Source organism: Rutilus rutilus (genome assembly GCF_951802725.1).
Source record: "Rutilus rutilus genome assembly, chromosome: 21".
Taxonomy (NCBI): Eukaryota; Metazoa; Chordata; class Actinopteri; order Cypriniformes; family Leuciscidae; genus Rutilus; species Rutilus rutilus.
In genome coordinates, this window is record NC_140226.1 from 2529258 (window position 1) to 2554575 (window position 25318).

At 37.5% G+C, this 25318-nt stretch overlaps 1 protein-coding gene and 1 long non-coding RNA gene across 2 annotated transcripts; one reads left to right on the forward strand and one right to left on the reverse strand.

The window, feature by feature from the left end:
* Positions 1 to 1068: 1068 nt before the first annotated feature.
* Positions 1069 to 24628, forward strand: rps6kl1 (ribosomal protein S6 kinase-like 1). Its single transcript, XM_084393179.1, has 12 exons — positions 1069 to 1116; positions 1970 to 2045; positions 5714 to 6019; positions 7992 to 8116; positions 9929 to 10021; positions 10149 to 10196; positions 11166 to 11298; positions 14493 to 15731; positions 17556 to 17645; positions 17759 to 17841; positions 19456 to 19551; positions 21119 to 24628. The coding sequence occupies exons 3-12, from the start codon at positions 5875 to 5877 to the stop codon at positions 21227 to 21229; spliced, it is 2163 nt and encodes a 720-aa protein (XP_084249305.1). The 5' UTR covers positions 1069 to 1116; positions 1970 to 2045; positions 5714 to 5874; the 3' UTR covers positions 21230 to 24628.
* LOC311280761 lies at positions 13133 to 19496 on the reverse strand. Its single transcript, XR_014625724.1, has 3 exons — positions 19432 to 19496; positions 13619 to 13752; positions 13133 to 13421 (listed from the first exon to the last, which is right to left on the reverse strand). It is a non-coding gene; the product is annotated as an uncharacterized lncRNA (long non-coding RNA).
* Positions 24629 to 25318: the final 690 nt, after the last annotated feature.

The window sequence follows — 25318 nt, forward strand, 5'->3', positions numbered from 1 at the left end:
AAACATTTTGCATTTTTGACATGAATAAGAGTGAATGTGTGCATATTTTAAAATAAAATAGGCTACTTTTTTTTCTTTTCTTTTTTTAAAATAAAAAAGACATCAAGACACGGTTATGGCCCTGCTTCACACACACACACACACACACACACACACACACACACACACAGGCATATACAGACTCAGTAAAGAATTATTGGCACCCTTTACGAAAATGATCTAAAATTAACAGTTTTCATAAACAACACATGCAATAAATTATATTTTGTGCTTAAGTTAAAGGATACACTGCATATCTTTATTTTTACACAGCTTTTTTGAACAAAATAATGTTTACTGTGGTAATTAACTCAATTAAAAGCACTGATTTCACACAAATTGCCATCCCCCATTATTGCTAAATCCTCCTCTGACAAGAATAACAGCACTGAGATTATTTCTAACAGCGTTGGAGAAAACCTGTTGAGGAATCTTTAACCATGCTTTGCAGGACATTTGCAGTTTCTTTACGTTCTTTACATTCAGGGTTCAAATCTGGAGACTGAGAAGGCCATTGCAAAACTTTCAATTTGTGCTCCTGAAGCCATTTCTGTGTGGATTTTGATGGGTGTTTGGGGTCGTTCTCTTGCTGAAAGGTCCAAGTTTTAGCCTTCTGGCAGAGGCAACCAGATATGGGGTTAAAATGTCCTGGTATTTCTGAGAATTCATTAAGGCTTCAATCTTGAGTCCCAAGACAGTAGCAGCAAAACAGCCCCAAAGCATCAATGACACGCCACCCTCTCATCTGACCACATCACACAATTCAGGTCAAAGTTACAATAATGTTTTGCAAAGTTCAAGCATTGCATTTTGTAGCTTGCTCTTAGGAAGGGCTTTTTTGGTGGATTTTGAAATGTGAAAACCCCCAAAACTAAATGATGCTTTGCCAAATCTTCTTTGCCTCTCTTATCATCCTCCTCACTGAATGGGAATACTATGTGCTTCCGTCCTCTTCCTGGCAAAATTTAAACTGTTGGGGGGTGGGAATCACGATACGCCAATAGGAAGCGTTTGCTGTTTCTGCTTCCTGATGTTGATGATGCGGAGCGGATGCTGAGGATGAGGATCTCGCGCAAGGTTCGTTTTCTGTTCCTCTTGTAATATATAATGACAGCGCATATTAACTGTTAATAACATAATATTCTACTCAATATACAGGCGTAGTTTAATATTGTAATGTTATATAAAAGTATTTGCTGGGAAAGATCTTCGTCATCACCGTCATATAAGGGGGTCGCGAGTGACATCACACGCGTTTGAGACTGTATGATGGTGATTGTATACAATCTATATACAAGCTATAGCTTCACATGTTCATGTCATTGTGTTCTTGCTGTTTCTGTGTGTCTAACTGAAGCTGCACAGAATATTACCATAAAATACCTCAATTATTTAAAGGAATATGGGATCGCCCTGTGTAAGACGAGTCTTTCATTTGTGGTAATTGTGTCTCAAGCCTTATTGTGATTTATTGCAGTAATTATAGTATTTTTGCAGACACTATTATGAATGCCCTTGGTAAATTATGTTTAGGGAACTTCAGTTATTTTCCCTTGCTATTCTGACTTTAACTTTCATTGGGCAAAATTGAATGAACAGGTTTTTTAAAACAGTCATGTGAGTTTTGCCACACCTCGTCATATTTTGGTAATTATATCATGCCTGTTCATATACAGTGTTATTTTAGTATTATTGATATATACTGTTAGGGTTAGTCCCCAAACTTAGGTACTAATGAGCACTTGTGACATTAATACAGCAATATTGTGTTTTGTAAAAAGAGATGTAAATAAATCGACATGATGTAAAGTGCTTTGTTAGAATAAACATTACAGGATCGCAGTCATTCTTCATCAGAAATCACTGAGTATTTCTCAGTCTCTGTTTGAGTATAGAGTGAATATGAACTTCTGCGTTTGGTTTTATTCAGGATAAAGCCTCTTCCACACCATGATCAGATGGAAACACACGGCTGCTTTATGTGACAGAAGTCAGGGGTCGCAAAGGTGAGTTGTGCATTGTGTTTAATTGCACGAAATATCAGTATTATAATATTACTATTACTAATAAACAGATAGTTCAGACTCTAGATTCTGATTGGATGTGAAATAACAGACACAGTCTAATTTGTGAACAATGTGTTACTCATCAGCTGTAAACAAATCATTCTAGTTCTTCCTCGTTTTGAGCAAATCCTGCTCTGTACTTTGACAGCACTCTATAGTAGGGGTGTAACGGTACACAGAAGGCACGGTTCGGTTAGGGATGCAACGATACCATTTTTTCAGAACCGATCCGATCCGATACCAAAAATTCTGAGTATCGGCTGAATTTCTATAACTCTGTGTTGAACTGATAATAAGAACTGAAAAAAGAAAAACAACAACAAAAAATATATGATCATAATCTGACATAAATGCTATTATAAACTAGATTAGTGGATAATTCAGCAGTAAAATTTAGTCTAGAAAAATTACGAGTGCACAATAATTGTATAAAATTTGAACATTTTGTGAAAAAAAAATGTTTAGTGGGGAACAAATTAGAGACAATAAGTGTAACACTAAATCTGGTAAAACTTTACACATTGCTCTTTGTTTTGTTGTAAAATACATTCATGAAAAACAACAACAAAAATCAAAAATATAAATTATTTTATAGCCTACAATAAAATTGAGACATTTTTTAAATGTATAGCACAGCTGTTTAATGAGGTAGCAACATAATAGATAGGACAGAACAAGAACGGCTATTGATATTGTTTCATTGCGTCACTGTATTATGATATGAAAGGCTCCAATACAGAGCGGCACAAAGCGCTTATGCGCATCCCGAGCGCAGAATGATGCGCTTGAAGCAACATGAGGCCGCCGAGTCCGCATTGAAAAGTTTATAGCACAAAGAAAATACATATTGATGCGTAGTGTATTGTACAGTATCTATCTATGCAATAGTCTATTCAGCATTTTCTTTTAACAGTTTTAAATTTCAGTTACTGTGCGCGTGAAGAACAAATAGTGCTCTGACTTTACTCCAGTGTTGTGATCTAACAGACACCCGGTAGAAAGTAACATGATTAAGGTACAGCAATAAAGTCCAGCAAGATAGAGTTGTTTTATGCGAACCATAGACCTTTATCTACAGATCAAGTATAATAATAGTAACACTGAATCATCTTGGAGAGAGTTTCATTGTGTTAACTGTTGTAACCGAACGCGACGCGCTGTTTGAATGAAGAATGACTGACAGCGCAGCTGAGGGAAACGTTTACGTGATCTTGAATTTAACGACTTAAATATTAATTTATATCTCACATTATACTATATAACGGCTTCAGAACACTTATAATATTGTGCACGAAAACTTATGGTGCTTTATAATGTTTGTGTGCCTTTTGTGGGGCTTAACAATAACACTGAATAGTATACGCACAATATCGGATTTGGATCGGCCTTGTCTGACCGATACCCGATCCGCCAAAAATGGCAGTATCGGAGCCGATACCGATACTGAGTATCGGATCGGTGCATCCCTAGGTTCGGTACGTACCTTGGTTTTGGGATCATCTGGGATCATAATCTGACTGTATTCGTCATCTGACTGTATTTATCATCTGACTGTATTCATCATCTGACTGTGTATTCATCATCTGACTGTATTCGTCATCTGACTGTATTTATCATCTGACTGTATTCATCATCTGACTGTGTATTCATCATCTGACTGTGTATTCATCATCTGACTGTATTCATCGTCTGACTGTGTATTCATCATCTGACTGTAGTTATCATCTGACTGTATTCATCATCTGACTGTATTCATCGTCTGACTGTGTATTTATCATCTGACTGTAGTTATCATCTGACTGTGTATTCATCATCTGACTGTATTCATCGTCTGACTGTATTCATCGTCTGACTGTATTCATCATCTGACTGTAGTTATCTGACTGTATTCATCATCTGACTGTATTCATCGTCTGACTGTGTATTTATCATCTGACTGTATTTATCATCTGACTGTATTCATCGTCTGACTGTATTCATCGTCTGACTGTATTCATCATCTGACTGTAGTTATCTGACTGTATTCATCATCTGACTGTATTCATCGTCTGACTGTGTATTTATCATCTGACTGTATTTATCATCTGACTGTATTCATCATCTGACTGTGTATTCATCATCTGACTGTATTCGTCATCTGACTGTATTTATCATCTGACTGTATTCATCATCTGACTGTATTCATCATCTGACTGTATTCATCGTCTGACTGTATTCATCATCTGACTGTAGTTATCATCTGACTGTATTCATCATCTGACTGTATTCATCATCTGACTGTGTATTTATCATCTGACTGTAGTTATCATCTGACTATTCATCATCTGACTGTATTCATCGTCTGACTGTGTATTCATCATCTGACTAGTTATCATCTGACTGTATTCATCATCTGACTGTATTCATCGTCTGACTGTGTATTCATCATCTGACTGTAGTTATCATCTGACTGTATTCATCATCTGACTGTATTCATCGTCTGACTGTATTCATCATCTGACTGTAGTTATCATCTGACTGTATTCATCATCTGACTGTATTCGTCATCTGACTGTATTTATCATCTGACTGTATTCGTCATCTGACTGTGTATTCATCATCTGACTGTATTCGTCATCTGACTGTATTTATCATCTGACTGTATTCATCATCTGACTGTATTCATCGTCTGACTGTGTATTCATCATCTGACTGTAGTTATCATCTGACTGTATTCATCATCTGACTGTACTCATCATCTGACTGTAGTTATCATCTGACTGTATTCATCATCTGACTGTACTCATCATCTGACTGTATTCATCATCTGACTATATTCATTGTCTGACTGTATTCATCATCTGACTATTCATCATCTGACTGTATTCATCTTCTGACTGTATTCGTCATCTGACTGTATTCATCGACTGTTTTCATCATCAACTATTCATCATCTGACTGTATTCATTGTCTGACTGTATTCATCATCTGACTATTCGTCATCTGACTTTATTCATCATCTGACTGTACTCATCATCTGACTGTATTCGTCATCTGACTGTTTGCACTGAACCCTGACATCTGTACCGTGATGGTTCAGGACAAATACACGTACCATTACACCCTAGAAAATAACATAAAACAGTCCTGCCCACAGATATACCATGTTTTTAAAACAGTATTGAAGAATCATTAACAGTTTGCACATACAGCATATAATAAATAATACCACTTGAACTAATGTGTGTGTATGTATATATATATATATATATATATATATATATATATTGGTAACACTTTACAATAAGGTTCATTAGTTAACATTATTTAACTACTTTAGTTAACATGAATTAAGAATGAACAATACTCCTACAGCATTTATTAATCTTAGTTAATATTAATTTCAACATTTACTAGTACATTAATAAAAACAAAGGTTGTATTTGGTAACATTAGTTATGTTCAACCGTTGGATTTTTATCAACAAAGATTAATAAATACTGTAACAAATGTTTTGTTCATTGTTAGTTCATGTTAGCTAATGTTACAGCTAATGTATACATTAACTAATGTTAACTAATGAACTTTATTGCAAAGTGTTACCTATATATTTTCTCTGTGTTGCACAGGTGGACACTGGCCTCGCTCCACATGTGTGTGAACGCAAGAGAGACCAGAGGCCTTGTGGAGGGTTATTAATGACCAGAAATGTGCCACTTCAGAAGTGTTTTCACAACTACAGATCCATCAGCTGGTTCTGGTTCCTGTGGACATTTGCCCTTTCTAACCGATGACAAACATGGCAAAGAAAGACTATCTGCTCGATGCAGCCCAGCAGATTCGAATGGCGCTGGACAGAGAAGTCAATGAAGATTATGAGGCGGCGTTCAGCTACTATAAGAATGGAGTCGATCTGCTGCTCAATGGAGTTCAAGGTACTTTACTGTTGTGTCCTCTGGCGCTATAGCTAAAAGAGCTCATCAAATTATATAGTGACTGAAAATGATTACTGACTGTGAAAAACACATTTTGACCTGGAGGTTCAGTGATGCTGAAAAACACTTTTGGATCACATGTGCACTTTCAACCGTTGGTGACTTATTAAGTGTAAACTCATTGCCTTGATTCACTTCTAATGTTTAATTTAATTGAGGTCAGTCAAGGTAAACAGAAGTCAAAAAGTGATTATTCTTTACTTATCCTTTACTTTCAGTTATTGTTACCAATCCTTGTAAAAATTTAATCTATCAATTTCAATACAATAAGAAAACTATTTAAATGTAACTATTTGGAAATAAAAATGTTGGTAATGCTTTACAATAAGGTCCGTTAGTTAACATTAGTTAATGTATTAACTAATATGAACTAACCATATGCAATACATTTGTTACAGTATTTATTAATCTTTGTTAATGTTATTTAATAAAAATCCAGCTGTTCATTGTGTGTTCATGTTAGTTCACAGTGCATTAACTAATGTTAACTAATACAACCTTTGATTTTAATAATGTCTTAGTAAATTTTGAAATTAACATTAACTAAGATTAATAAATGCTGTAGAAGTATTGCTCATTCTTAGTTCATGTTAACTAAGGTAGTTAACTAATGAACCTTATTGTAAAGTGTTACCAAATGTTTTAAATTAAATGTTTATGCTGATAATAAAATTATAAGTAAGTAATAGATTTGTCAGGTTGTGGTGGAAGGAGTAATTGAAACGATTTTAAATAAGAAATAATCCAAAAGACGTTGAACACAGATATGAAACCCAAGCATGACGACAAGCAAAGACATGCATAGAGAAGAGAGAACTGAAACATAGGGCTGCAAATAGACAGAGTAAATGAGGAACTAGAGAAGTCACAGATGTGGAGAATCAGTTGCTGAGGGTGAAGAACAACCTTAGAGATCAAGGCAACCATGAAAGCAGAAGCTAAACCACAGGAAAAGCATAGACAGGTACAACGGCAGGAAATAAACTTCAAAATAAGATTGTACAGACAGGGCTGTCGAAGATACATTAAAACAGCATGTTGCCTGCAAATATTTTTCAGCTAAATAAACATTGCTTTGAAAGTGGAAAACCAGTAATAAGAAACACATCGCAGGGAACAGAACAAGTGCACTGCAAGATGTCCTCATCCATTCATTGCTATTGTTATTATCACAATGTCAATCATTGCGAAGTTTTCACTCCTGAAACTTTAGTGTTACAGAGGTTTCTGTAAAAGTCAGTATAAACAAAATTTGTTGTGGGCCATGACACAAAGACGGTCAGCCACTGTGTTCAAAACAAGTTAAATAAATTTAAAAAAGGTGGTTTTGCAATATCAATACATAGAGGTAATCACTCAAAAGAAATATAATGAAACTGTACAAATGAAACTTAACTTGAACACCTCTAATTTATGAGGTAGTAATTGTTGTGTATTTCCAAAATACAGGAAAGTTTTCGAAGAGATTAAAGTCCACAAATAAATGTAGAGAATTTAAACAAATTCACAAACAGAACGAATTACATCACTGTGTGTCAGAACTGGAGATGTTAGTTTAATTTGTGAGCTTTTGTTTGAGAAGAAAGACAAGATATAACTTATATTTGCATATATATTTGGATTCCACCTGTTGCCATCCAGAGCTTTGAAAAACGTTCCACGCGTGACAATATCCCATGAAAAGAAAAAGAGAAAAGACGCAAGCGTAGGTTAATCTGTAATGAGGGCGATACATCATTTAAATCTCAACATGAACTATTTTGATTTGGAAAAGGAAAACCGAAACACTTGCATCCTCTGATCTTTCTGGGAACTATATTGTTTGATCATTTTGATAATTACATGATTTAGATTGGAAAAGTGGTAGGATAGATAACATTAAGACTAATGCAGAGTCTTCCGTGTCTTACAGTGGATCCAAATAAAGAGAGACGTGAAGCCGTGAAGCGGAAGACCACTCAATATCTGAAGCGAGCCGAGGAGATCTTCATCTCTTACTTGCAGGACAACATCTCTAAAGGATCCACTCATTTAGGAGTAGGTGACAAATGTGCATGATGAGAACATGATTTTTCTGTTTTGATTTATTTATTTTTCTTACTTTAATGGCCAAACTCCCACAATTCACCCCTTAAACCCCAATAATCAAATTTCTAAGCAACCACTGAATTGAATAACACAAAATATTATTTTAAAGCTTAGAAACTCCGCTTTTTAATGCATCTAACCATTTTAATAAACTATTAACGAGAGCTGAGTAGTCTCTCTAAACGGGACCGTCCGTGTATATAATAATAATATAATATAATAATAATTATAAAATAAAATAATAATCATATTTTTCAAAACTACTGCCTTGAACAACACAAAATCGATGTCATTTGAAAGCTCATAGTCTGAACTTTTCAATGCATGTAGCCAATTTGATAAACTCCTAAGTTGTGCTGAGTTATTTGCTGATAAATATTTATAATCAATAATTTATGATTACTATAGTTTTGGAGTTATGAGTCCTTAAGTTTAACGTGAAGAAATTGTAACAGAAATATATTACTATTATAGAGTAGAATGTACTTAGTAATACTCAAAGTAATAGTAATAAAACTTTATTTTTCTTCCATGATTTAATTTTAACAGTAAACACACAATTTCTAAAAAGATAAAAGATAAAATGTATTTAAGTTTTGTGAGTTCAATTGAATAGACATATGCGTTTTTAATTACTAAAATTCCTTAAAGGTGCATTAAGCAACTTTTCATGTTAAAAATACCCATTTTTCTAACCCATACATGCTTAAACAATTGCCTGATGGGCTGAATGAGCCCTTCTATGATCACTGCGATTGCCTCTATAATCCTGTACAGTAAAATAAATAAGAGGGATTCGGGACGGAATCGACTGGGCGTGACGTCATGCGCGTTCACGCTTACCTGGCTATGTCTGGCAGGTTTGTGTATTCGCCGCCATTATCCGCATCAGCGAAGACAACTCGAGCGACTTTTGCAAAAGTAGAAGATGGATTAAAAAAGGCCGGCTTCTAGTTCATCCCAAACCCCAACGCAAACTCCACATAACTGCGTGCACAACTCTGGTTGCAGTTTTGCGTGTCGCCAGAAGGGGGCATAGTTCTGCAAAAACTCAGAGACTTGCGCAATGCACCTTTAAATATGTAATTAAATACACACACACACATATATATATATATATGCACACACACACACACACACATATATATATATATATATATAGATACATACATATACATATAGCATATAAAATCAAAAGGAATTCGGGACAACATGAAATTCTAAAAAATGTATTTATTAATTTTTTTTATTAATTGTTCAATAAGTTTCATTATTTCAATCAATTAGACATGCTTTTTGAGTACTAAAATTAAATTGTACAATTTAAATGGAATCCAGAAAAATGTAAATGGGGAAAAAAGAAAAAAAGAAATCCCACACCCCTCCAACTGCCGAGATCCTTCTGTTTATTATAAGCGCTGCAGTTTTGTCGTTTTCCACTTTAAATGCTTGGACTCTTTACAGCAGGATGGATTCTGATTGGCTGTCGATGTTTTTATAGTTAAAGCTGCACAAAATCCCTCTAAAAGTAATTGTAACGATGTCGTTCCTCTGTGGTGTTATAGTTGTAGTTGTGGTGTGGACTTCGCTTTTCTCTTAGAGTTAGAGTGAGTATTAAATCTTTATAATTATCGTTATAGTTATCGTCCTTAGAGTGAACAGGTCTTAAGTGGGCGGTTCTTGGCCAGAATAAGCTGCAATGTGAACCAGATGTTTGCTATTAGTTCATATCCTGACTATGTTTTTTCTCTGACACATCAGGGTTATAGTAGCTTACGGTTTCGGTCAATCCGACATCTAAGTTCGCCGGTGGAGAATCTGGCGATGTGCAAAGTCGTTGGAATCATTGATAAGGTACAGTATGTGAGAAATATCTGCTCCTCTCATGCTTCTCATGGCTTACAACTAGTCAGCAATTCTCTATATGCCAAGACATTAAAGTCATTGGAAGTGCAATAGTTGTAATGTGTGTTTTCCACAGGTGCTGACGGTTGAAAGTCTGATAAGCAAGGAGACATTTATTGTTAAGGTAGGCATTTGAAACAGAAGTATTGTGGTGTATGGGTTCCTTTCAGAAGTGAGCGGGAATCAGGCCATCCGGGCCGACACTGTGTTGCTGTCTGGGCTGTTATTACTGCGAGTCTGCTTGGATTGATCCTGTTAAAAGCTAAATCTGAGTACAAACTCGTCTCGGGTTACTGAAACCAGACACTTGAGATATTAGAATTGGCCAGCTATAGAGACAGGTGGACAAAACAAAAAAGTCATTTGAAACCAGCAAACACTATAGGAAATACAATAAATACTACCATGCTGTTTAAATCATGTGCAATTTCAATAATATATCATTATTTTTCTGCATTACAGTAAAGAAAATTTGATTTTTTTGTTGTTGTTTTTATTAAAAGAAACACTCAACATAGCAATCCAGTAATCACATTCATTTCTGTATAATGCCACAGGTCTGTTACATTTATGCATTTGGCAGATACCTTTATCCAAAGCGACTTACATTGCATTCAAGCTATACATTTTTTCCAATTCATGCATTCACTGGGAATCAAACCCATGTCCTTGTCGTTGTTAGTGCCATGCTCTACTGTTTGAGCTACAAAGCTGAAATATTTAGGGATGCACGATATATCGGCCACCGTATCGGTATCGGCCGATATATGTTAATTTTTTAATGTTATCGGAATCGGCCTGATAAGAAAAGTTTGTCGATATATTAAAGCAGATAAATACGTGATAAAAATTTGTTTTTTCAAAGCACAAGTGACCCTGTTCTTGTAGTTATGGTGCTGTATGTCTGAATCAAGCCTTAGAATTTGGTTAAACCAAGCTATCTTACAAGTCAGCATACCAAAAGGGCAGAACAGTCATGTCAATCCTGACTTTGTGTCAGGAGCTCATTTATGTTGCCCTAAAAGGCTGTCTAAAGAGTCAGCTCTCTAGAAAGGGCCTAATTCTGGTGTGAAAAATTCTGGTTTGTGGACAGAGTTTACCCAAGTCGAGCTGGGAGAGCCGTGAGAGGTCGACCATCATTCCTCAGGGAGTGCCCTTCATGGTGAAGCTGCTAAAATACTATGTCAGTGAAGACACTGTGTTCCTCCATCTAGAACGTGTTCAAGGTGAGTAGCACTTTTCACATTGTATATTGTTCCAAAGCAGTTCGGCATAGTATATCCCCTGTGAACAAGACAAATGAGACAGAGGCAAGGAAAAACTTCACTGGTGTTGATGAGGAAGAAACAGGAACCAAGACTCTGCTGAGGAACCATCATATTCAATGAATATGAGAATCGTCTTTGTTGAACAGATGGTTTTCAGTCCACACTTAAGCTGTGTCTGTGTCTCAAACACCCAGAAGGCTATTCCAGAGCTTAGGATCCATGTATGATAAGAGCCTACATGCTCTCGATTTTGTTAGTTCTATCAAAAGGTCACATCTGATAGAAGATCTTTTAAAGGGATACTCCACTTTTTTCGGAAATATGCTCATTTTACAACTCCCCCAGAGTTAAACAGATGAGTTTTACCGTTTTAGAATCCATTCAGCCGAACTCCGGGTCTGACGGTACCACTTTTAGCATAGCTTAGCATAGATCATTGATTCAGACGAGTCCAGTAGCATTTCCTTCAAAATGACCAAAGAGTTTCAATATTTTTCCTATTTAAAACTTGACTCTTCTGTAGTTAAACCGTGTACTAAGATCGACGGAAAATGAAAAGTTGCGATTTTCTAAGCCTATATGGCTAGGAACTACTCTCATTCCGGCGTAATAATCAAGGAACTGTGCGGCCGTACCATGAGTGCAGCAGGCGTAGTGATATGACGCAGCGCCTGAAAATAGGTCTAATAGGTTAGACAAACTTAGTCCCGGTCACGTTGGAAGAAGTTACCGAGCTGGGGACTAATTTTAGGCGCTGCGTCATATCACTACGCCTGCTGCACCCATGGTACAGCCGCACAGTTCCTTGATTATTAATGATCGGAATGAGAGTAGTTCCTAGCCATATAGGCTTAGAAAATCGCAACTTTTCATTTTCCGTCGATCTTAGTACACGGTTTAACTACAGAAGAGTCAAGTTTTAAATAGGAAAAATATTGAAACTCTTTGGTCATTTTGAAAGAAATGCTACTGGACTCGTCTGAATCAATGATCTATGCTAAGCTATGCTAAAAGTGGTACCGTCAGACCCGGAGTTCGGCTGAATGGATTCTAAAACGGTAAAACTCAACTGTTTAACTCTGGGGGAGTTGTAAAATGAGCATATTTCCGAAAAAAGTGGAGTATCCCTTTAAAGGGTAACTTTCGCCAAATTGCAACCTAGGCTATTTTTGTGAATCTACCCGAGTCAAACATTGGTGTAAAAGCATAATTAGAATGGAAACGCCACTTTTAAGATTGACCGTATTTTCGTTTTCGGTCAAAATGCCTTGTGAATGGGAGTGAATGGGGCACTACAATGATAGCATCAAAATCGCTATTTTTAAAACACTAAGAAGGCTCGACACAACATGAAACTTTGCTCGAAGTATCACCAGGGGCTCTACACATGAACTCCAGCATTGAGAACATTGTTTGTGTACACAGAGTTTACTATAAAGAAAGGTTTTGTACGACTCACTTTATCAGTTAGTGTTTCTGGTGGCTGGAATTTTGTCAGTCAAAAGTAGTCGATCTCCGAATGCAACGTAACATGAGGAGAGTAAAGATGGAAAGACCGCATGACAACGATCACGTGTGTTTTGTGTTTATTCTCACACCTTTAGTTCCACTAAAGCACACAAATCAGTTTTTTTATAACAGTAAACACTCTTTTCATGAAGTCGCGATGTTATATTGTGTCATGTTTATCAAAATAAAACTGATTAAAAAACGTAGACTCCATAGGCTGATAGTAGCTATAGGCTAATGTTGAACTTTATTCTTGTTCAGACAGACGCTGTATGAAGCAGTACATAAAGTATTGAATGAAAATGTCTCTGAAACATCTGTGTATTTGGCAAATATTGCATTTATTTCACTTCAGCTGTGGTAAAGTATGCAAACACAGCGCGAGCGTCACTACGGGAGCCAGAAAGTGTCTGACTTCACGTCTCCGTTTTCAGCTCCTCCCGCCTGCATGCGGCGACTCTCGCCGATCGGTTACATCAGCCGCAGCCAATGTTGAACACACCTATGTTGCTGTTTGGGCAGTGATAACAGGAAAATTATGCAACAAAGTTTGTTTCGGCTGAACAGCAGATCTAGAAGAAAAAAGTGTCATAGTCCAGCTTTAGTAATTTCAGTGATGGTACATTTCTGTTTAAAAAAAAAGTGATTAATTTAGTTAATTTGTCTATATAGCATCTCTGGAGAAAACAGTGATGTCTCATACAATTTCTCATACAATGGTGTCAATGCAGGCAGATCAATTATATTGTTGAATATTAAGTGAACTTACTCTGCAGGAAAGTGTACCTCAAGGGCCAGAGTTGAGAACCCCTGCTCTATAGGACATTGGCCCATCTTAGATTGGACACCCCTGCTCGACAGTATCCAAATCAGTACTGTGGTCTATTAATGAAAGGGACGGATCTAGAATTAGGAGATAAAAGTCAGGAAAAATGTTAAGCATTGCTGTTGCAAATTTCATACATGGGAAAATGTGTTGCACACTGAAAAAAAAAGATCCATATCAATCTATACTCTGCATGACATTGGCCCTAAACTCTACAGCAGGGATTCTAAACTCTGGCCCTCATGGTCCACTTCTCTGCAGAGTTTGGCTCCAACCCTAATCAAACACGCCTGAACAAGCTAATTAAGGTCTGCAGGATCACTATAAATGTCCAGGCAAGTGTGTTGGAACAGGTTGGAGCAACAGTCTGCATGAAAGTGGCCCTCTAGGATCAGGATTGGATACCACCAACAATACTGTGGTCTAATCATGAAATCGATGGTGCAAAAGTCAGGAGATAAAAGTCAAGAAAAATGCATGCATGGCAATATTTGTTGCACACGCTCTGAAAGAAATATTTATATCAGGAATCTTCATATCTAGCCCTGGAAAGTTTAGCCTCAACCCTGATCACAGTAAACTGCCCTTTCATTTTCTAGTAACCCTGTAGACCTTGATCAACTTGTCCAGGTGTTTGATCAAGGTTGGAGCAAAACTCTGCAGGACAGTGGACCTCAAGTTCCTGATTTGAAGAACTTTTATCTATATTGTTTCAACAGGCCATAAGTTCCTCATAGTAGGATAGTCGGAGGGCATTTGAAAGAGTGGTCCATCTGCTCACAATGACATATAGTTTAACAGCTCTGCTTTTCTACAGGTGGAAGACTCTTTTCCAGACTTAACAGGGTCAGAAGTGAAGCAGTCAGGGAGTATCCAGAATGCTTCAGCCCCAACCAGCACAAGATCTACCTGAAGAACAGCTACACCCTCCCTGCTAATATACACCAGGATATTTACCTCAATGAGAAATGTGAGAGAACTACACCTCTTGAGAGGCCAGGGAGCCCAGCTGGTCATTGTCTTGAGAACTGTAGAACCCGTTCCTACTGTGAAGATACGGGGCGCCAACAGGGGGGTTCTCCAGGATTGTATGCAATGAGGACAGATAATGCGCTTCCTTCTGTCTGTCCACACAGTGTTCTTAATTCTTTACCTCAGGATAATGTTCCTCTTCCCGTTCATCCCTGTGTGATTGTGGACACTCGGGATCCTCTTGATGTCACTTCCGACCTTCTAGGAAATGATGTCCGCATTGAGCGGATTGACTCTTGCATGGATCTGAACAAAGCCTGGATTGCTTTAGAACCTGCTCAGGGTTGTGAAAGTTTCACTGTTCCAGGATCAAACTCGGATATTCTAGGATTCAGCTGTGCAGCTCAGATCACTCCAGCCTCTTTATTTGGTGAAAACGCACAACCAACCCTTTGCAACACAGTTGACGTACTTCCACAGAGAGTTCGGATAGTTCCCAACACATCACATTTACCTCCACAAAACCAAGCTCATGACGTATATCCTCAAGAACAGGGTGTTACTACCTGTAAACCCAGTGGAAATGGACAGCTTGGACAGTTTGTGGCTGAGCTGAGCAAAGTCAGTTCTCATCGCTATCCATTTGAATGTACAACTCAAAAGCAAGAAGGTATCTCTTTAGACTTCACAAAGATGACTTCTCGGGGGAACTCTGTTGATATGGTGAGGGAGGTTGGGAAGGAGGACATGGAGAACTGGCATTTTTTCAGCCCTTCATATAAACAACCTCAAGTTGGCATGATCTCTTTCCCATCAGCACCCAGCACAAACAGCTCCTGTTGGAGTGAAACTAAACTAGAATACCCTCATATGGAACAGCTGATTAAGGTGAACGGCTTGGGCCATCACGCACAAATTAAGGCCAAGAACTTCAGTGCCAAATGGAAGTGGGGTAGACAGGGACTCCCTGAGGACGAGGTGCGACTGTGGGGAGCTCAGATTCTGTTGGCATTGGAAAGTCTACATGAGCAGGGCATCATGTGCCAGGACCTAAACCCAAGAAATGTTCTACTTCGCAGCAGTGGTATGTCTTCTGTTGCCAAGTCTTTAGCCTTCAACTCTGATCCTGCAGGGCCACTGTCCAGTAGTGATGTTCAATTCTTGAACAAATCCTTGTTGTAAGCCATTAACCGGTCGAGTCGGTTCACAGAATCAAACTTTATTTCTAGGTTGATGACACCAGATGCACATCCGAAGTACACCGAACACTGATCCCTAAACCTACCTGTCACTGTAACCTAAACCAATGAAATCGGCTGCAGGGCGGGATTTCCACTGAACTGGTTTGGGAAAAAAATCATGCGTATCAACCCGGAAATAAAGTTCGATTCAGGCCACATTTACACATAGCCGGGTATTTAGAGAAACGAATATTTCTCCTCCCTCCGTTTTCAAAAATAACATCGTGCACACAGCATCGTTTTCAAAAAAGTTGTCGTTTACATCAACCCGCATAAATACGCCGTCGAGAAACATCATAATTATGTCAAACCTATGGGCGGCAGTGTAGGGAGAAGGATAAAGCCATGCAAGCCAATCAGAATCCTCAAAATCGACAACAACGAATAGCACGAGCGACTTCCAGTTCCTTTCAAAACTCGAGATTCGTTTGTGTGGACCATAGACTGTGGTGTGGACAGACAGCGAAACAAATGCAAACAGGCCAAAAACGTTTGCACAAAAGTAAAAATGAGTACCACCTTACCAGCATCCATGATCAAATAGTAGCCAAACAAACTCTAAACATAGGGCGCTCACATGACGTAAGCATTTTCTGGCGCATAATGTGACGTTTGAGAACCTAAAACCCCGTTTCTCGCAGTTGACACGGCAACACATAACCGGCGTTTTCAGAAATCTCCACTTTGGCCGGAGTTTTTAGAAATAATCGTTTTCTTGGATAAAAACTGCGTTTTCGTGTAAATGACAGGCCAAAACGCAGGGAAATATCTGCGTTTTCCCATCGTGTAAACGGGGCCTCAGTTTGATTCTGTGAACCGGCTCGACTGGTTACCGGCTTAAAAGAACATCACTACTGTCCAGCAGAGTTTAGCTCTAACCCTAATTAAACACACCCGAACAAGCTAATTAAGGTCTTCAGGATTACTAGAAAGATACAGGCAGGTGAGTTTGATTGGGTTTGGAGCAAAACTCTGCATGACAGTTTCCCTCCAGAACTGGAGTTGAAGAGCCCTGTCCTATGCATCTTAACATTGAAACTATACATATATAATCCTGTTCCTGGACGGCTACCATCCTGCTGAGTTCAGCTCAAACCTGCTCCAACACACCTGAGACTGCAAATCACAGAATTACATGAAAATAACAGGCAGGTGTGTTGGACCAGGTTGGTAAACTTCCAAGAGCAGGATTGGCTAACCTTGAACTACACATTGACAGTATGTAGAATCTTTTTCAGTTATCTGATATAATAAAGGAAAAGTTCACAGAAAAACAAATGTATCCATCATTAATTCACCCACGGGAAACAAGAACATACTCTTGTCCATATAAAGAAATAATCGGTGATTTTTATTGTCAAGATCTGAAGGAAAAAGGGCAGATTTAGATGCGTCACACTAGGTTTGATATCATTGTTACCAAACCTCATTGGTTCATCATCATTGGATTGTGATGGCTTTGTATCATATGACTATTTTGCAATATAGGGCTTATTGTCGTTTATGGAACTATTTTGTCATTTCATTGTCATTTCATTGTCAATTTCATTAGATGGACAAGAGCAGCTCTGTCTAGCATCTCTTTTTGTGTTTCACAGAGGAAAGACAACAGGTTTGGAACGTCATTCTAGTATTTTAAAACCGTTGTTCAAATGTATTGCACACAGGTGAGGCGTGTCTTACGTACTTTGGACTATGGACGGAAGTTCAGCCTGAAATTAACCCGAAAGCAATGGAAGAGATGTACTGTGCACCAGGTAAGACATTCAATTGGTTTTTCACAATCACATCAAACTGCAACGTTTCCAAGACACATTCTGTTCTCTTGAGATGTAATAACTAGTTTTTTTTTTTTACTAATTTGGTGCAGAAATTGGAGGCGTATTGAAAATCACAGAGGCATGTGATTGGTGGAGTCTTGGAGCTTTATTATATGAGCTTCTCACTGGCATGGTAAGCAAAACAATTCTGCTTTAAAAGTGAAGAATTAAAACTAACCCAAGAATCACATGCACTGCAAACAGCTCAGATTGTTGGATGATTTGTTAGTGAACGTCAAATTTATCTGTTTTGTCATGTATAGGCTTTGGAGGTATTTTTGCAGTCGCCTTTGAACAAAATCTACTTCAATTATATGGCGTATCAAAACTTAACCTTGGTTACTCACATAACTCTGGTTTCCTGAGAGGAGGGAATGAGACATTGTGTCAGTAGCTGAAGCTATGGGGAAATAATTAGTTACATTTATAGAAACTACATCATGGGCTCCAGGGGAGGGGCGAATGCTAGCTTCTATAAAATATACTGGCGAAGATAGCTGAGGTGGACAAGGGGCCCAAGGGCATTGAGCCGATGGGAGCTTGTCACTCCCTCCCGGCACATCTGCTTCTTCTGCGGCTTGGCTCAAGTGGTCGATTGGAGTCAGGAGCCCAGCACGAGCGCAAGCCGAGTGCGGAGAATAAGTCCGAGCCACTCAGCGCTGTCCCAGCGTTGGCGCGACCCAGGCAGAAAACACAGTGATTGTGGTGATCCTTGTCTTTGAGAGGTTCCCCACAGGAAGAGCCGGTCTCTCCTTTGTTGTCAGCTACTGGGGGTGTCGAAATGAATCGTTTCTACGATGCAGACGAGGACGATTCGGTATCAGTTCAGTAATAGAACATAACCGATTATAATGTACTGACGCTTTTCTGACGTCACATGCTTTGTCGCTGTAGCATTCAATGGCAGAGGGAGGTGAGACGCGAGTGCGAGTGATTAAAAATGCTCCAACTACTTTAAAAGCCAACATCTGGGCACATTTCGGCTTTGATGAACAACCTGGTAAGCACGACCTGCAGAAGACGCGCTGTGTGCGCTCATACCATAACTTGATAAACCACATTAGCCGTTTTCACCCCGAGCTGTTAACGCCTGCAGAGTCTGACTGCTTGAGAGATGCGCGGATGAGCTCCAACGTCACCCGAATCCGCAGCCAAAAATAAATCATCCACCCGCCCCAATCATTTTCTCTGATTTAAGTATCCGCACCCGATAGTCAAATTACAATTATGATTATAAATGGATGATCGTCACCTTCAACAGCGGATTCGGCGACGGTTGATGCACGCATCTTTAATGGTAACATAATACACTGATTAATGAGCGCTGCTTTTAAATGAATATTTCTTTAAAACAACATTTATTTGACAGATTTTCCTTTTCTTAATGGCATAAACAAGCTTTACTCCCTTGAAACTTAAACTGGAATGTCACTGCAACTTCCCGAACAGACGAGCACACACACACGCACACACACACGCACACACACACACACACACACACACACGCGCGCACGCACATCACTTCTGAAGTAAAATAAAAAATTGAGGATGCAGTGCATCGTGATATCGAATTGAACTGAGTCGATGACATGATAATCGTAATCGAACCGAACCGTGAGACCAGTGTAGGTTCACACCCCTATCAGCTGCTGATGCAATGTTGAGTGAACCGAACTCAAAAAGGAACAGCAAATCTCCTTGGTCTTGAATGTGTTGTTTTCACCTGTTCAACTTTGTTTCTCTCCAGCCGCTGTGGCAGTGCCACCCGACAGGCATTCACCCTCACACGCCACTCCACATCCCAGAGTTCATCAGTACAGCAGCCGCCTCGCTTCTCACTGAGGTAACCGCTCTCTCAATACAAGCTGATAGGACAGTGTGTGCAGTGCTTGCGTCATGTGACAACCACCTATTTACGTAATTAGAACAGTCACAATAGAGAATTGTTAGACAGAGAGGACATATCTCACCAAAACATAATTAAACCTATAATTGTGAACCATAATATGTAAACAAAAAAAACATAATATAACGATGCACTAAAGTGTAACAAATCAAAGTCAACAATGTATTACAAAACAGAGATTAAAAAAAGAAAAAAAAAAAGAAATAATGCACTAACATATAACAAATCTGGCAAGGTTTTTTGGGTTTTGTAAATGTCATTCTTTTTAGGACTCGCGTTTCCGCCCACGGCGCCGCCATTTGGTTTTCGCACACGACAACAGTGACCAGTTCTAACGCAATGGCAAAAGTTCGAGCCAAGCCTGAAACTGTTCTGTGGTTGAGCACAGGCGAGCACTGAACACTACTGACCAGAACATGTCACAGTCTTATAAAGACCTCAGGAACTGTGGACACTTGTGTAGAAGTTAAACATGATGATGAGATGATCAATGTAACTCCACAACAACTACACAACTCTCCACTAACATTCAGAAACTCTTCCTGAGTCTCTCCGTAAGGCTGCACTCGCTACTGGTTGTTCTGGGATTCTGGATGAGTGAGATTCGTGTGTTTTGTTATTGCCGGAGTTTCTGAAGCTCGTGTAAAGACTCCGCCCTCTTCTGAACAGAGGCGGAGCTAAAGCTCATTTGCATTTAAAGGGACACACACAAAACAGCACGTTTTTGCTCACAGCCAAAAAGGGGCACATTTGACAAGCTGTAATAAATGATCTGGTATTTTTAGCTGAACTTTCACAGACAAATTCTGGGGACACCATAGATTTATATTACATCTTGTGAAAAGGGGCATAATATGTCACCTTTAATGGATAGTTTGGCATTCAAATTATAGACAACAACAATGTTTGCATACTTCTTTACTTAAATACAATAAAAGCAAATCCAGATAACCACATTTAGCTATTTACTCTTTTTTTTATTTATTAAAGGAACAACCTTAACCTGCTGCTTAATGCTGCATTCATGGCACACATCTATATATACCTAAGTTAAAATGAAATAGGTTTCACAGTAAACATCCCATCTTGCACACATATTTACTAAACGATTCGAATATAGTTCATACTGTATCTTGTGTAAATTTGGTTGTCGTGAACACTTCCCCCGTCACTCCACTCAAACTAAGTTATTATCACCAGTGGTTTCTGAGTAGTGAGACTCGAACAACTTAAAATCATCATAAATATAATTATACATGGATATGACATAAAACATACATGGATATTACATGGAAAACTAGTAAGAACATGAATCCAGTGAGTAAACTGTACTTGTTAATGATCCGCATGTATAACCTCTACTCATAAATGTGTTTGTGGTGCATCACCGTCTTGTTCTAATGCTTTTTATATTAGTATATAAAACCTTTTCTCTTCTGTCCTCGTATGTTCTCCATGACTGACGGTTCCCTGAACGCAAGCGTTTTCTCCTCGTTTCCCCCAGTTGCTCCAGTGTGATGCGTGCTATCGTCTGGGATCAGGAGGCGGTGGCGTGAGCGACATCAAGTGCCATCCGTTCTTCTCCTCCGTCCCGTGGCTCACGCTCACGCCGTAGTGCCGTGTGAAAGTATTCACCCCCTCCATCTGTTTCTGCTGTCACACCTCCAGATAAAGACCCGGCGTGTTGAGCACGATAATCAGAACACCGAGGCTGAGTTTCCTCTCTTTCTGGCAAATATATATACAGGCAAACCACAATTATTCACACACCAGATGTCATTTTTGATATTTTTTGTAATAGTGGGTGCAGGACACTATATTTAGCTATCCTCTTACATAAATGATCTAAAGTAAACTGTGACATATTATACCCAAAAAGTTTTCATACAGTGACTACCAGTAACATGTATAAACATTTGGGATCAAAAATGATTACGACACTTTGACCTGATCATGTTTTCTTTAATTGCTAATGCTCTTTTTACACACAGACTGAACAAAATTAAGCATTGCTTGGTGATTGGTTGAGCTAAACTGGTATTATCTAATTGTGTAGTTAAATTTAACAGCTGACAGATATTCAACATAATTCATGTGTGAGACAGTCTAACAGAAGATGGACAAAACCAGTCAAATATCAACTGAGTTCTGCTCATATTTTATTACCGTTTTCTAAACTATAGTGAATAAACTGATGATGTGAGAAATGTTGAAGGTGTCGGATAATTTTGGTTTGACTGTATTTGCCCTTGAAAATATTTCACAACTACACAATGTTACCCAGCTAACAAAAATACATTGTAAGGATGTTTTACTAACGTTCACATTAAGTAATGAAAACATTATTTCTGAATGTTCTTAGAACTTTTACGTTTTTTTGTTGGTTATGTGAACGTTAAGTAAACATTTCATTTGATCATTCTTCAAACGTTATGGGAACGTTACTTTTTAATGTTCTGAACGTTCTCAAACTTGCATGATTCTTTATTTTTTTTATAGTTGTACAATTATTTAACTTTTGGCAGGTCAAGAAAATAGTGAGTCTAAATGAGAAATGTTAAAAGCTGATGTGTTAGTGCTATACTGCACGTTTGCACAAATATACAGTCTGCATTTAATTAATTACCATACTTTATGGACATTATTTAAAACTCCATACTAATGAAATGGTAAGAGCTAGTATGCTATTCCAAACATGAGCTGAAAGTGTCAGGTTATCAATTAATTTTTAAAAGTACAAAATCAAATCTTCCCTGTGGTGTTTCAGTTTAACCCAAGCTCAGGAAAACCACATGCAGAATCATTCTAAAGGATTGAGTAAATGCTGATTATAATAGCTTTAGATGGAGTTTAGCGCGTGGTATCTCCAGCATTACTGGTGAGAGAGGAAACACCTCAGCGTGCTTTTATATGACCAGACGGCAGAAACAGTGATGTGGGTGAATCTTTCCTGAAGCTCTGACGCGGAGCACAGCCTTGATCCTGGAGGATTTCTGGATTCATCATGTACTTTACCACCATCTGGTGGAAGCAGGAGATATGTCTCCACATCAGCAGTTTTCTACATCACACACAGAACCTGCAGTGAACAACTGGATCGCAGAGAAGCCCTTTTATGCCATTTAAGAGAAGAAGAAAATCATGCTTTTGTAAATCATAATTTAAAAAAAAGGTAGAAAATCTGACATAAAAAGCCAAAATTATGACATACTGTCATATTTAAGAGACGAAAAGTTGAAATTATGACAATCATAATTATGAGATTATAAGTAGATATATGATTTAAAAAGTTATAATTCTGACAAAAATCATACTATGTTAACATTATGACAAAGTAGAAATTCTGACTTAAAAAGTCAAAATTCTGACATAAAAAGTCATAATTATGATGATAAAGAAAGCCTTAATGACATAAGTAAAAATTAGAACATTCATAATTTCGACTATAATTATGGCTTAGTATGGCAATTTTGACTTATGTCATTATGACTTTTTATATCATAATTATGTCAAAAAGTCCAAATGATGACACTCATATTTAAGAAGTCGAAATTATGACATGCTAAGTAGATATTGACTTGAGTCAAAATTTCTACTTAAGTCATAATTATGATATAAAAATTCTAAATTCTGAAATGAAAAGTCAAAATAATGACTGTCATGAGATGAAAATTAAATATATGACAAAGGGTCATAATTAGGACAAACAAATCTAAATTGACAACGTCGACATTATGACAGTAGAAAATCTGACATAAAAAGTCAAAATTATGACATACTGTCATATTTAAGAGACGAAAAGTCGAAATTATGACAATCATAATTATGAGATTATAAGTAGATATATGATTTCAAAAGTTATAATTCTGACAAAAATCATACTATGTCAACATTATGACTTAAAGTAGAAATTCTGACATAAAAAGTCAAAATACTGACATAAAAAGTCATAATTATGATGATAAAGAAAGCCTTAATGACATAAGTAAAAATTATAACATTCATAATTTCGACTATTTCGATGAAAATTGAATATATGACTTAAAGGGTCATAATTAGGACAAACAAATCTAAATTGACAACGTCGACATTATGACAGTAGAAAATCTGACATTAAAAGTCAAAATTATGTAATTTAATATAGATGAAAAATCTAAATTATTAGTCATAATTATGAGATGAAAAGTAGATATATGATTTGTCATAATAATGACTTGTAAATCATGTTGACATTACGAGTCAAAATTATACCAGTCATAATTTGACTCATAATTTTTTAACTTTCAGAATTATGGCTTGGCATGTCAATTTTGACTTATGTCATTATGACTTTTTATATCATAATTACGACAAAAAGTCAAAATTATGATATTTAAGAGATAGAAGTCGACAATGACTTGAAAAGTAAAAATGATGACAAGTCGAAATTCTGACTTAAAAAGTCACATTATGATATAAGAAGTCTAAATTATGACAGTTAAAATTATGGCAAAAAATCATTTCATCTGAAAGCACATCTTAAAACATGTCAGTGCCACTGATTCATGTTTCTAAGGCTCGTTTATAAAAGCTGCTTAAATGTCCTGACTTCCTCTAAACCCCGTCTGTGAAACCAGGCCTGTACGCTATAATTATGACTTTTAATCAGATTTGCCAAGGCATGACTTTTTCCTTATGTGACATAAATGGTCTGAAAGGTCGATTCGGGGCAACTTTGCCCTTTCTGTTCTGCAGATCACATGCAATATTAGCGAACACCAAACATCTCACGAGTTTAATCCTCTACATTTTCAGATGAATGTCTTTTCTTGATCTGACGTGATTACGTTCAATAAAACACTCATTTCTTACTAGATGTTGTTAATTATTCTGGAAGACAAACACCAAGTGTGAATCTGATTAGAAGCATAATGTGATCTTTGAGATGATCTTTTAAAAGCACCACTGATCTCACATGTTTGTGTAAGTGTGAAGCAGATGTTCATGGTCATCTTTCCAGGCGTGAGAATAAAAAACCCCAGTGACCTCAGAGCATCTTTAGCATGTGAGCATGTGTCACCACACACACCAGACCTGCACTGTACCTTACTTTCATATTCTCCAGAAGCCTTGTGAACGTGTTCAACACAACCACAAACACACACCCTCATCTCATGCTGCATTAGTGATGTGTGTGTGTCCCAATGCAGCAGCATCTCCGCCTCCGAGATATACATGTAAAAAAATAAAAAAAAAGCTTTTTTTCTTACACGTTAGGAAGCTGGTTTCCGCCACAGAATAAAACATTTTAAAAGATAATTGCGACTTTTTAATCACACAATTTTGACTATAACATAATTGCGACTTTATATCATGCATTTCTGACTTTATAACAATTGCGACTTTATATCACAGTTCTGACTTTATATCACACAATTGCGACTTTATTTCTCACAATTCTGACTTTATTGCGACTTCATATATTACAATTCTGACTTTATAACATAATTGCAACTTTATATCACACAATTCTGACTTTATATAACGCAATTTCTGAGATAAAAAATAAAATACAAATATTTTTTTTATTTTTTTTATTCAGTAGCAGAATAATACTTAGCTATGTATATGCAACATATATGTATAGTCCAACATACAAAATGTGAAACAGTGTCGTCTGCTATCTGGACAAGATGACTAAATCTAGTGGAGTAATAAAACCATC